Source organism: Leptodactylus fuscus, chromosome 6 (genome assembly GCF_031893055.1).
Source record: "Leptodactylus fuscus isolate aLepFus1 chromosome 6, aLepFus1.hap2, whole genome shotgun sequence".
Taxonomy (NCBI): domain Eukaryota; kingdom Metazoa; phylum Chordata; class Amphibia; order Anura; family Leptodactylidae; genus Leptodactylus; species Leptodactylus fuscus.
Genome location: NC_134270.1, coordinates 177,897,907 through 177,912,153, shown reverse-complemented (window position 1 = coordinate 177,912,153; position 14,247 = coordinate 177,897,907). Strand labels below are relative to the sequence as shown.

At 49.2% G+C, this 14,247-nt stretch overlaps 1 protein-coding gene across 1 annotated transcript; it reads right to left on the bottom strand.

The window, feature by feature from the left end:
* Positions 1 to 12,171: 12,171 nt before the first annotated feature.
* LOC142209885 (E3 ubiquitin/ISG15 ligase TRIM25-like) lies at positions 12,172 to 13,975 on the bottom strand. Its single transcript, XM_075278923.1, has 2 exons — positions 13,589 to 13,975; positions 12,172 to 13,380 (listed from the first exon to the last, which is right to left on the bottom strand). The coding sequence occupies exons 1-2, from the start codon at positions 13,973 to 13,975 to the stop codon at positions 12,172 to 12,174; spliced, it is 1,596 nt and encodes a 531-aa protein (XP_075135024.1).
* Between the last annotated feature and the right edge of the window lie 272 nt (positions 13,976 to 14,247).

The following is a 14,247-nucleotide window of genomic DNA, read 5'->3' as shown; positions in this document are numbered from 1 at the left end:
GGGAGCCTCTAAACAGCCCAGTTTGGGCAAATTCATGGTGGAGGGAGCCTCTAAAAAACCCAGTTTGGACCAATTCATGGTGGAGGGAGCCTCTAACCAGCCCAGTTTGGACCAATTAATGGTGGAGGGAGCCTCTAAACAGCCAAGTTTGGACCAATTCATGGTGGAGGGAGCCTCTAAAAACCCCAGTTTGGACCAATTCATGGTGGAGGGAGCCTCTAACCAGCCCAGTTTGGACCAATTAATGGTGGAGGGAGCCTCTAACCAGCCCAGTTTGGACCAATTAATGGTGGAGGGAGCCTCTAACCACCCCAGTTTGGACCAATTCATGGTGGAGGGAGCCTCTAAACAGCCCAGTTTGGGCAAATTCATGGTGGATGGAGCCTCTAAAAAACCCAGTTTGGACCAATTCATGGTGGAGGGAGCCTCTAACCAGCCCAGTTTGGGCAAATTCATGGTGGAGGGAGCCTCTAAACAGCCCAGTTTGGGCAAATTCATGGTGGAGGGAGCCTCTAACCAGCCCAGTTTGGACCAATTAATGGTGGAGGGAGCCTCTAACCAGCCCAGTTTGGACCAATTCATGGTGGAGGGAGCCTCTAACCAGCCCAGTTTGGACCAATTAATGGTGGAGGGAGCCTCTAACCACCCCAGTTTGGACCAATTCATGGTGGAGGGAGCCTCTAACCAGCCCAGTTTGGACCAATTCATGGTGGAGTGAGCCTCTAAAAAACCCAGTTTGGACCAATTCATGGTGGAGGGAGCCTCTAAACAGCCCAGTTTGGGCAAATTCATGGTGGAGGGAGCCTCTAAAAAACCCAGTTTGGACCAATTCATGTTGGAGGGAGCCTCTAACCAGCCCAGTTTGGACCAATTCATGGTGGAGGGAGCCTCTAAAAAACCCAGTTTGGACCAATTCATGGTGGAGGGAGCCTCTAAACAGCCCAGTTTGGGCAAATTCATGGTGGAGGGAGCCTCTAAAAAACCCAGTTTGGACCAATTCATGTTGGAGGGAGCCTCTAACCAGCCCAGTTTGGACCAATTAATGGTGGAGGGAGCCTCTAAACAGCCAAGTTTGGACCAATTCATGGTGGAGGGAGCCTCTAAAAACCCCAGTTTGGACCAATTCATGGTGGAGGGAGCCTCTAACCAGCCCAGTTTGGACCAATTAATGGTGGAGGGAGCCTCTAACCAGCCCAGTTTGGACCAATTAATGGTGGAGGGAGCCTCTAACCACCCCAGTTTGGACCAATTCATGGTGGAGGGAGCCTCTAAACAGCCCAGTTTGGGCAAATTCATGGTGGAGGGAGCCTCTAAAAAACCCAGTTTGGACCAATTCATGGTGGAGGGAGCCTCTAACCAGCCCAGTTTGGACCAATTAATGGTGGAGGGAGCCTCTAAACAGCCAAGTTTGGACCAATTCATGGTGGAGGGAGCCTCTAAAAACCCCAGTTTGGACCAATTCATGGTGGAGGGAGCCTCTAACCAGCCCAGTTTGGACCAATTAATGGTGGAGGGAGCCTCTAACCAGCCCAGTTTGGACCAATTAATGGTGGAGGGAGCCTCTAACCACCCCAGTTTGGACCAATTCATGGTGGAGGGAGCCTCTAACCAGCCCAGTTTGGGCAAATTCATGGTGGAGGGAGCCTCTAAACAGCCCAGTTTGGGCAAATTCATGGTGGAGGGAGCCTCTAACCAGCCCAGTTTGGACCAATTAATGGTGGAGGGAGCCTCTAACCAGCCCAGTTTGGACCAAGTCATGGTGGAGGGAGCCTCTAAAAACCCCAGTTTGGACCAATTCATGGTGGAGGGAGCCTCTAACCAGCCCAGTTTGGGCAAATTCATGGTGGAGGGAGCCTCTAAACAGCCCAGTTTGGGCAAATTCATGGTGGAGGGAGCCTCTAACCAGCCCAGTTTGGACCAATTAATGGTGGAGGGAGCCTCTAACCAGCCCAGTTTGGACCAATTCATGGTGGAGGGAGCCTCTAACCAGCCCAGTTTGGACCAATTAATGGTGGAGGGAGCCTCTAACCACCCCAGTTTGGACCAATTCATGGTGGAGGGAGCCTCTAACCAGCCCAGTTTGGACCAATTAATGGTGGAGGGAGCCTCTAACCACCCCAGTTTGGACCAATTCATGGTGGAGGGAGCCTCTAAACAGCCCAGTTTGGGCAAATTCATGGTGGAGGGAGCCTCTAAAAAACCCAGTTTGGACCAATTCATGGTGGAGGGAGCCTCTAACCAGCCCAGTTTGGACCAATTAATGGTGGAGGGAGCCTCTAAACAGCCAAGTTTGGACCCATTCATGGTGGAGGGAGCCTCTAAAAACCCCAGTTTGGACCAATTCATGGTGGAGGGAGCCTCTAACCAGCCCAGTTTGGACCAATTAATGGTGGAGGGAGCCTCTAACCAGCCCAGTTTGGACCAATTAATGGTGGAGGGAGCCTCTAACCACCCCAGTTTGGACCAATTCATGGTGGAGGGAGCCTCTAAACAGCCAAGTTTGGACCAATTCATGGTGAAGGGAGCCTCTAAAAACCCGTTTGGACCAATTCATGGTGGAGGGAGCCTCTAACCAGCCCAGTTTGGGCAAATTCATGGTGGAGGGAGCCTCTAAACAGCCCAGTTTGGGCAAATTCATGGTGGAGGGAGCCTCTAACCAGCCCAGTTTGGACCAATTAATGGTGGAGGGAGCCTCTAACCAGCCCAGTGTGGACCAATTAATGGTGGAGGGAGCCTCTAACCACCCCAGTTTGGACCAATTCATGGTGGAGGGAGCCTCTAAACAGCCAAGTTTGGACCAATTCATGGTGGAGGGAGCCTCTAAAAACCCCAGTTTGGACCAATTCATGGTGGAGGGAGCCTCTAACCAGCCCAGTTTGGACCAATTAATGGTGGAGGGAGCCTCTAAACAGCCAAGTTTTGGGAAATTCATGGTGGAGGGAGCCTCTAACCAGCCCAGTTTGGACCAATTCATGGTGGAGGGAGCCTCTAAACAGCCCAGTTTGGGCAAATTCATGGTGGAGGGAGCCTCTAAAAAACCCAGTTTGGACCAATTCATGGTGGAGGGAGCCTCTAACCAGCCCAGTTTGGACCAATTAATGGTGGAGGGAGCCTCTAAACAGCCAAGTTTGGACCAATTCATGGTGGAGGGAGCCTCTAAAAACCCCAGTTTGGACCAATTCATGGTGGAGGGAGCCTCTAACCAGCCCAGTTTGGGCAAATTCATGGTGGAGGGAGCCTCTAAACAGCCCAGTTTGGGCAAATTCATGGTGGAGGGAGCCTCTAACCAGCCCAGTTTGGACCAATTAATGGTGGAGGGAGCCTCTAACCAGCCCAGTTTGGACCAATTAATGGTGGAGGGAGCCTCTAACCAGCCCAGTTTGGACCAATTAATGGTGGAGGGAGCCTCTAACCACCCCAGTTTGGATCAATTCATGGTGGAGGGAGCCTCTAACCAGCCCAGTTTGGACCAATTCATGGTGGAGGGAGCCTCTAAAAAACCCAGTTTGGACCAATTCATGGTGGAGGGAGCCTCTAAACAGCCCAGTTTGGGCAAATTCATGGTGGAGGGAGCCTCTAAACAGCCCAGTTTGGGCAAATTCATGGTGGAGGGAGCCTCTAACCAGCCCAGTTTGGACCAATTAATGGTGGAGGGAGCCTCTAACCAGCCCAGTTTGGACCAATTCATGGTGGAGGGAGCCTCTAAACAGCCCAGTTTTGGCAAATTCATGGTGGAAGGAGCCTCTAACCAGCAGAGTTGTGGGAAAGCAGGGTGGAGGGAGCCTCTAACCAGCAGAGTTGGTGGAAATCAGGGTGGAGGGAGCCTCTAACCAGCAGAGTTGGGGGAAATCATGTTGGAGGGAGCCTAGTATTAGCAGAATTGTGCAACGCTTATGGTGGATGAGTATGAGGATGCAGAGGAATTGGAGAGGTTGAGTACAGACATGGAGTTTCATGTTGGGGTGCTTTACACAGGTGGGCACAAAAATGAAGGCTCTATCCAGTGGTGGTTCATTTTTATCAAAGTGAGCCGGTCGGCACTCTCAGCTGACAGACGGGTGCGCTTGTCAGTGATGATGCCACCGGCTGCACTGAACACCCTCTCAGATAGGACGCTGGCGGCAGGACAGGACAGCACCTCCAAGGCATATAGGGCAAGTTCAAGCCACAGGTCCAACTTCGACACCCAATACGTGTAGGGCGCAGAGGGGTCGGAGAGGACAGGGCTGTGGTCGGAAAGGTATTCCCGCAACATGCGCCTATACTTCTCACGCCTGGTGACACTAGGACCCTCCGTGGCGGCACTTTGGCGAGGGGGTGCCATCAAGGTGTCCCAGACCTTAGACAGTGTGCCCCTCGTTTGTGTGGACCGGTGAGAACTTGGTTGCCTACTGGAGGAACTGCCCTCCCTGCCGCCAACGTCACATGCTGGAAACATCTCCATCATATTCTGCACCAATTGCCTGTGGCAAGCATTGATGCGATTGGCCCTCCCCTCTACCGGAATAAAAGACGAGATGTTGTTTTTATACCGGGGGTCAAGGATAGCAAAGATCCAGTACTGGTTGTCCTCCATGATTTTGACAATACGCTTGTCGGTTGTAAAGCACCCCAACATGAACTCAGCCATGTCTGCCACAGTGTTAGTTGGCATGACTCCTCTGGCCCCACCGGAAAGTTCAATCTCCATTTCCTCCTCATCCTCCATGTCTACCCATCCGCGCTGCAACAATGGGACGATTCGAAGTTGCCCGGAAGCCTCCTGTATCACCATCACATCATCGGACAACTCTTCTTCCTCCTCCTCCTCCTCCTCCATTAAACGCAGTGAAGCGGACAGATGTGTGGACCTACTCTCCAGCTGTGACGGATCGGATGCTATCCCTAACTCCTCTGTGTGATCTGAGTTATCCCTGATGTCAATCAGGGATTCTCTCAGAACACACAAGAGCGGGATTGTAAGGCTCACCATCGCATCCTCAGAGCTCACCCTCCTTGTGGACTCCTCAAAGACCCGTAGGATGTCACAAAGGTCTCTCATCCATGGCCACTCATGGATGTGAAACTGAGGCAGCTGACTTTGTGGCACCCTAGGGTTTTGTAGCTGGTATTCCATCAAAGGTCTCTGCTGCTCAACCACTCTATTCAACATCTGAAACGTTGAGTTCCAGCGTGTGGGGACGTCGCACAAAAGCCGGTGTTGTGGCACATGCAGGCGTTGCTGGAGAGATTTTAAGCTAGCAGCGGCTACTGTCGACTTGCGAAAGTGGGCGCACATGCGCCACACTTTCACCAGTAGCTCTGGAACATTGGGGTAGCTCTTTAGGAAACGTTGCACCACTAGGTTGAAGACGTGGGCCAGGCATGGAACATGTTGGAGTCCGGCAAGCTCCAGAGCTGCTACCAGGTTCCGGCCGTTATCACAAACGACCATGCCTGGGCCCAGGTGCAGCGGCTCAAACCATATTGCCGTCTCATCGAGGAGGGCATCCCTCACCTCGGAGGCAGTGTGCTGTCTGTCCCCCAAGCTGATCAGCTTCAGCACAGCCTGCTGACGTCTACCAACGCCAGTGCTGCAACGTTTCCAACTCGTAGCTGGGGTCAATCTAACAGCGGAGGAGGAGGCGGTGGCGGAGGAGGAGGCGGTGGCGGAGGAGGAGGCGGTAGAGGAGGAGGAGGAGGGGGGGTGTTCTTCTCGTGTCCCTGCCAGGAATGTTAGGCGGGGAGACGAGGTACACCGGGCCAGTTTGGGAAGCAGTCCCAGCCTCAACTACATTCACCCAGTGTGCCGTCAGTGAAATGTAGCGTCCCTGTCCGCATGCACTTGTCCACGCGTCGGTGGTCAAGTGGACCTTTGTGCAAAGCGCGGAACTAAGGGCCCGCCTGATGTTGAGTGACACGTGCTGGTGCAAGGCGGGGACGGCACACCGGGAGAAGTAGTGACGGCTAGGGACGGCATAGCGAGGTGCCGCAGTTGCCATCAGGTCCAGGAAGGCGGGAGTTTCAACAAGCCGGAACGCCAACATCTCCTGGGCCAGCAGTTTAGCGATGTTGGCGTTCAAGGCTTGCGCGTGTGGGTGGTTAGCAGTGTATTTCTGCCGCCGCTCCAATGTCTGAGAGATGGTGGGTTGTTGTAAAGAAACGCCTGATGGTGCCTTTGATGGTGCAGGAGAAGGAGATAAGACAGGACCAGGGGAGGATGAGGTAGAAGTCAACAAAGTGGCGGAGGCAGATGAAGTGGTGTCCTGGCTCGTCCTCTGGAGTGCATCGCCAGCACAGTCAGCAGTGGCAGTGGCAGAGGCAGAGGCAGTGGCAGAGGCAGTGGCAGTGGCGTGAACGGCAGGCGGCCTTTGTCCTGCCGTTGCTGCCTGCCACTGATTCCAGTGCTTGGATTCCAAATGACGGCGCATTGAAGTGGTGGACAGGTTGCTCTTCTCAGAGCCCCTAATCAATTTCGAGAGGCAAATTGTGCAGACAACACTATATCTGTCCTCGGCGCATTCCTTGAAAAAACTCCACACCTTCGAGAAACGTGCCCTCGAGGTGGGAGTTTTTCGGGGCTGGGTACGAACTGGAACATCTTGGGAGATTCCGGGTGTGGCCTGGCTTCGCCTAAGCTGCTGACCTCTGCCTCTGCCTCTAGCTACCCTTTTTGGTGCTGCACCTGCCTCAACATCCACACTACTTTCCCCGCTTGACATCCCCCCTGTCCAGGTCGGGTCAGTGTCCTCATCATCCACCACTTCCTCTTCCAACTCCTGTCTCATCTCCTCCTCCCGCACAATGCGCCGGTCAACTGGATGCCCTGACGGCAACTGCGTCACATCATCGTCGATGAGGGTGGGTTGCTGGTCATCCACCACCAAATCGAACGGAGATGGAGGAGACTCTAGTGTTTGAGCATCTGGACACAGATGCTCCTCTGTTAGGTTCGTGGAATCGTGACGTGGAGGGGCAGGTTGAGGGACAATGAAAGGAGCGGAGAACAGCTCTGGGGAGCAGGGACAGTTTGGGTTATTGTTCTGTGAAGCTTGGGAATTTTGGGAGGAAGGAGGACAAGACTGTTGGGTAATAGGAGGAGAGGAGGCAGAGTCTGACTGGCTGCTGGACAATGTGCTGTAAGCGTTCTCTGACAGCCATTGCAAGACCTGTTCCTGGTTCTCGGGCCTACTAAGGTTTGTACCCTGCAGTTTAGTTAATGTGGCAAGCAACCCTGGCACTGTGGAGTGGCGCAATGCTTGCTGCCCCACAGGAGTAGGCACAGGACGCCCTGTGGCTTCACTGCTACCTTGCTCCCCAGAACCATTCCCCCGACCTCGCCCACGGCCTCGTCCACGTCCCTTTCCGGGAGCCTTGCGCATTTTGAATTCCCAGTTAGAAACTGGCACTATATACCAGTAGCAAAAATTGTGGGTGCACGTAACCCCAATATATTCTTTGAATTCCCAGTCAGACACTGGCACTATATGGCAGTAGCAAGAAATGAGGGTATTTGTATTCCCAATATACTCTTTAAATTCCCAGTCAGACAATGGCACTGTATACCAGTAGTAAAAATTGTGGGTGCACGTAACCCCAATATATTCTTTGAATTCCCAGTCAGAAACTGGCACTATATGGCAGTAGCAAGAAATGAGGGTATTTGTATTCCCAATATACTCTTTGAATTCCCAGTCAGACAATGGCACTGTATACCAGTAGTAAAAATTGTGGGTGCACGTAACCCCAATATATTCTTTGAATTACCAGTCAGAAACTGGCACTATATGGCAGTAGCAAGAAATGAGGGTATTTATAACCCCAATATATTCTTTGAATTCCCAGTCAGACAATGGCACTGTATACCAGTAGTAAAAATTGTGGGTGCACGTAACCCCAATATATTCTTTGAATTCCCAGTCAGAAACTGGCACTATATGGCAGTAGCAAGAAATGAGGGTATTTGTATTCCCAATATACTCTTTGAATTCCCAGTCAGACAATGGCACTGTATACCAGTAGTAAAAATTGTGGGTGCACGTAACCCCAATATATTCTTTGAATTACCAGTCAGACACTGGCACTATATGGCAGTAGCAAGAAATGAGGGTATTTGTATTCCCAATATATTCTTTGAATTCCCAGTCAGACAATGGCACTGTATACCAGTAGTAAAAATTGTGGGTGTATATAGCCCCAATTCTATTGCTAGGGGACTTGCAGGGTATTTCTGGGGTGAAGGTGGGGGGGCACACCGTTGGAACGGGTATCGGGGTATATATCGGGTATACGGGAATACACTGACAGTGTATTCCATTCAGGATCCTGGGAAAGCTGGGTTGCGGCGATTGAGCCCGTCAGTGCCACGTTACACTGACAAGCTTCTCCCTGGAATTTAGCTCTTACAAGAGCTGTTGGTTGTCTTCTCCTTCCTATCCTAGCCTGTCCCTGCCTACCCAGAATCTAAGCCCTAGCTAGCTGGACGGAAACCTCCGTCCTCGGTGAATTGCAAGCTCAGAATGACGCGAACCTGGGCGGCGCTGTTCTTTTAAATTAGAGGTCACATGTTTTCGGCAGCCAATGGGTTTTGCCTACTTTTTTCAACGTCACCGGTGTCGTAGTTCCTGTCCCACCTCCCCTGCGCTGTTATTGGAGCAAAAAAGGCGCCAGGGAAGGTGGGAGGGGAATCGAGTAATGGCGCACTTTACCACGCGGTGTTCGATTCGATTCGAACATGCCGAACAGCCTAATATCCGATCGAACATGAGTTCGATAGAACACTGTTCGCTCATCTCTAGTTGTGACCTATTACTGATATAAGGGGGGGGGCCATACAGTGGCCACTTCGCTGACCCTCCATATAGTGGCCACTTCACTGGTTCCCCCCTATACAGGGGCCACCAAAGGGGTTGTCCGGATTTAATTTTTTTATGGTCTAGCCACAGGATGGGCCTTATCTACCTAATTGGTAGTAGACGGACACCAGGCCCCCAGACTGATCAGCTGTACAAAGACGCTTCCAGCACCTGTCCTGTAATACAGGGTTGGAAGCAGAAATCTCCATTCACTGTATATTAACCGCCGCCTTCAGCGGACTGAGCTTTTGACTTCTAGCCCTGTATTGTATGCAGGAGGGCACCGGAGGCAGCTCCGTACAGCTGATGGCGCTGTGTATTAACCCTCTACTATAAGGTATTTTTGGCTTATCCTGAGGATAGACCATAGAAAAATTAATTCCTGAACAACCCCTTTAATGTTCCACATTAATGCCCTCCATACTTTAATGTTTTACACACATGGTATTAGTCCCCATCACAGCCCCCACACAATAAAGTGGCCCATACACTATGGGAGACCAGTGAAGGTAATACTGCATGGGGGGGGGGGACCAGTGAAGTGGCTTAAATAAGTTTTCCATAAATTGGTGTGAACCCTGTGGCAGCCAAAGAGGTGTAAAAAAAAAACAATAAAAACTCACCTGTCCCCAGCACCCCTTTGTCCCCCGCCACTGTCTGTTTGACCTCATGGAGGTGTCTCATTTCTGGAAATCCTATACCTCCTATACCTAATTGGTCTCAGCAGTCACATGGACTCCTGGCAAGAAGGCACTGAATGAACAGTGGATGGGGACAACGGAGCGCAGGGGAAAGATATAAATTTTTTTTTGAATTTTTTTTTTAACACCTCCCGCCCACCACATGGGTTGCTCCAATTCCTGGAAACTTTTTTTAAAGGTTTTAGCCATCTTTCTAATATTGATTGCTTATCATTAGCATAGCCAATCAATATTACATCTATGGAAGTCTGATGGCCAGGACCTGGCCAGGCCAGGATCAGCTTTTCAAGCGGCTTCAAGTAATGTTAATTTCAGGAGTCATGCTGCTCGCTTGTCATATATAGTGTAACAGAGGGATTACGTAGTACAGTGGTGCACGTCATATGGCAGGTAAACAGTATGGCATTGTTATTACCTGTTGCCATGATGTCTCAGTACAGCCGATTTGATGGGGTCCTGGTGATGGGTCTCTAGTAACAAAACCACTGGTGGGTCTTAGACATCCAAGCCTGACACTGCTCATTGATCCCATGGATATTGGTTCTGGCTGGATGTCTGGTCAGGAGTTTCACAAACTGCTATAAAGCAATTTCAGATCTCATTGGTCATCTACAAAAATTCACTGATAATATTAACCTAATTCTGATTCAAAATCATGATATAAAATAGATACCGGTCTGCTAACATCCTATTAATATTATAAATGTGAAAGTTTGTGAGTTTGTGTGTTTGGATGTTTGTTCCTCAATCACGCAAAACCCGCTCCACCGAAAAGTTTCCACAAACATAGTCACTACACCCGATTGCGCAATAGGCTACTTTTCCTCACAATAGCGCACATACGTTTGTGCCAGGACCCCCACAAAACCCAAACTCACACCACTATCTCTGCAATCTCACACACTTTGGACCATAGCAAGCCACAAAATTCCTATTGCCCTCTACAGCCTCGCCCCTAACCCCACACAATCTCATATACAGATACTTTACCACTTTGCCCCTCACCTTAACGATACTCCAGGAGGCGCTCTTTAACGCTCCGGAGCAGCCATGTTTGCCGACCCCCACCGCTCTGACAATCTGCGACACCGCCCACCCATGTCAATACCCTTAGGCGGTCTAATAAATGCAAAAACAAAAAAAAAATGAAAAAAAAAATAAAAAATAAAAAGTATTACAAATTCAAACCCCCCCCCCCTTTCCCTAGAACACATATAAAAGTAGTTAAATACTGTGAAACACATACATGTTAGGTATCCCTGTGTCCGAAATCGCCCGCTCTACAAAGCTATACAAATATTTTGCCTGGACGCTTAACGCCGTAGCGGCAAACATACTCAAAAGTCCAAAACCGCCGTTTTTTCACTATTTTCATTATCATACAAATATCAATCAAAAGTGATCAAACCAATAGCATTTCCCGAAAATGCAACAACTACAAACTACACCCGGCCCCGCAAAAAAACACATCCCCCGACACAGACAAATAAAAAAGTGACTGCTGTCAGAATATGGCAACTAACAAAAAAATGTCACCACACTACTGGCAGAAAATAACAAAGCATACAATGTCGTATATCGAAGTATAGTAACTTCAAATACTTCTGTCCCAAAGTCACTATGTACAGATTATACCAACACCGTATATATAGCGGCTCAAATACAAATGAACTTCAACACAAAAGTCTCACGTATTCTCAGAATTACAGCAAAAACAAGATACACAGTTACATTTCATATCCCATACCTTATACACAGTACGAAAACCTTACCCGCACCTGTATATACCCACTGCTACAATCACCGCAGACCAAGTCGCGGGTACCAGCTAGTATACTATAATACAGCAAGGACCTGAAAATCCCTTTAATCTCACATCTAAGGTTAGACCATCTGTATACTCTGAAAAATCTTCTAAAACCAGAGAAATTTACACATTTATTCCACTTATTTTAATGTAAATTTTATTTCACTTCTCAAAACTAAGGCTGGATTATCAGATTTTGTGGATTATCAGAGGCTGTGAGGAGCTTTGCTGTGTATATCTGTGATATTTTATTAATCTGATTATACCATTTAAATATTTTCCATAATAACAATAATGAATTTTTTATTGTTCCAAAGCATCTAAAATGAAGCATCTACTATGCACTCCTACACCTCTAGTGGTGGCTGCAAGTAGTAACCGTGTTACCCTTGGACCCCATAGCCTATAATGGGGTCCATGTGATTTCCGCACCCTGACCGCATGAATCATGTGGACCTGAAAGTAGATCACGCAGCACTTTCCTGTCCGCATGTTCTGTGTGGGCAGCGTGCTGAGAGCACACGGACCCCATTATAGTCTATGGGGTCTGTGTGCTTTCGCTGCACACTGCTTGCCAGTGTGTTCGGTACTTTGTTTGGGGGGGGGGGTTCCCATGTGAACTCCCCCGAACAGATTACCAACTCAGATGTGAACGAGGACTTACCTCTAAATTTTCCTTCTTCCTGCTTTGATGTGGATTTCGAGCTCTGAATCAGCAAATCAGACATAGAATGAATTTCTACAAAGATTTATTAACAAATGAATCATAAAGTGAAGGAAGGATAGAAGGAGGAGGAGAGTCGCTACAGGCTTTGCCATGTTCTGGAAATTATTTAAGGATTCTTATGGTGGATTCTTCGTACAAATACAATGCGGCATAGAGCAGCTCGGTGAAGGAGGCGGAGAAGGTGTGTAAGTGTCTGACGGGGTCACACAGCTGATAGAAGGACAGACGCCCGGCCTCATAGTCTAGATAGATCCCGACAACCTGCACAGGAGAGTCTGGCACCAGCTCCTTATGGATATTGTTATGAGATGCTGTAAAACCATCTGTGATCTTCAAACTCCAGGATTTCTCATTATTCCCAATAAAAGATTCATGTCCATACGCCTTCCTCTCTATACTTTCCCCGGCCACTCCTATCTTCCATTTCTTGGCCTGACTCACATCCACCTCCCAGTAATGTCTCCCAGAGGAGAAACTGCGGGTGCTCAACACCTGACGTACCATAAACCTCTTGGGCCCATCAGGTCTGTTCTGTGATCTATCTGAATAAGTGGCAGATCTGAGATCCGGTGATATAATAATGTAATTACTAGCCGTGTTTATATCCAGTAATATGTCTGATCTCTCCATCACTGGGAACTGTCTCTTTATCTTCAGATCAACCAGATTATCAGCAAAGTGTGACAGTCCCCTGTGTAATATCTGTGAGACTATATCTTCATCTAGGCACTGAGCATCTCTGACATCACTGATGACATCACAGCTCCTATCTCTGATGTCACCACTGTTTACATTGTTAAGTAGAAAGGTTACAGGATCAGTGATATTACCTAACCCCTCAAGTTCATGTATTTTCTTGGTCAGTTCATCCTTGTGTAGCTCCTCCTGTCTGACCAGGTCACTGACTGAGTGTGACATCTTCTCTTCTTGGCTGGAGATCTCACCTTGGACTTTCTTTTCCATGTCATCCAGCTTCTCTCTAAGATTGGTGAACAGTCCAGAGACTCTCTGAGCGAGTCCTGATGATTTCTCTTTTTGCTTTCTCTCATGTTCCTTCAGATTCTGGATTCTTTTTCCAGCTTCTTCTCTCTCGGAGATCAGATTCTCAATAACAGGTTTCAGTTTTTCCTTCTCTTTCTCAGAGGCCACATCCAATGGCTCCACGTCATGTCCCTTGTGGTCTCCGGCCACCAAGCAGGTCACACAGATACAGGCGGCATCCATAGAACAATAGTATTTCAGGATCTCATTGTGTTTGGAGCATTTTCTACTCTGAAATGATTCAGTAGGTTCAGTAAGGGTGCATGCACACTACGTAACGCCGGGCGTGTATGAGAGCCGTACACGCCGGCATTACGGCAGACTGCCGAACACTTCCCATTCACTTCAATGGGAGCGCTCGTAACAGCGGCGTTTACGAGCGCTCCCATTGAAGTGAATGGGAAGTGTTCGGCAGTCTGCCGTAATGCCGGCGTGTACGGCTCTCATACACGCCCGGCGTTACGTAGTCTGAATGCACCCTTAGACTGTGATCCGTTGTCTTGTTGTGGGCGGTTAGGTGGTCGTCACATAGAGAGTTCTCACACTGCAGGCAGGACTTCACAGCCAGTACAGGGGACTTTATACAGTAAGTGCAGAAGATTCTGGTCTCCTCCATATCAGGCTGAGAAGATAAGAAACGCTCTACTATATTCCCCAACTTCCTGTTCTTCTCCAGGGCCGGCCGCACAGGATATTCTGCTCTGCAGTCAGGACAGGAATACCCTCCAGCTGCCTTTTGTGTATCTAGCGCACTCACAATACAGGAGCGACAGAAGTCGTGTCCACATCTCAGGGATACGGGGTCTGTATAGAGGCTCAGGCAGATGGAGCAGTTCAGCTTGTCCCTCAGGTCTGCAGACGTCATTGTAGAAGAGCAGAAAATGAAATCGAAAGCTAAAAAATTTCTTTACATAAGAAGGGTGGAGCGTTTTGTTAACCCCTTCAGGACCTAATAGTACCTTCAAAACCTGACGTGTGCTACGGTTCTGCCTATATATATGAAAATAATATTTTAACAATGACGGAACCGCTGGACTGCAGACCCTGCAGTGAGGTCCACAAGCCCCAGGGGGAAGGGGCGGCCTAAAAGGCTAACCACCAGTTACAGTAACTGCACTGGCAGTGGTGTTTGTGCGG

What these genes read in the sequence shown, in the direction of transcription:
- LOC142209885 (XM_075278923.1), bottom strand. Translation starts at nt 13,975, where the DNA reads ATGACGTCTGCAGACCTGAGGGACAAGCTGAACTGCTCCATCTGCCTG. An exon ending in CAACGGATCACAGTCTAAGG is followed by an intron (nt 13,381 to 13,588) that starts GTGCATTCAGAC and finishes GGCGTTACGTAG; the next exon opens with TGTGCATGCACCCTTACTGA.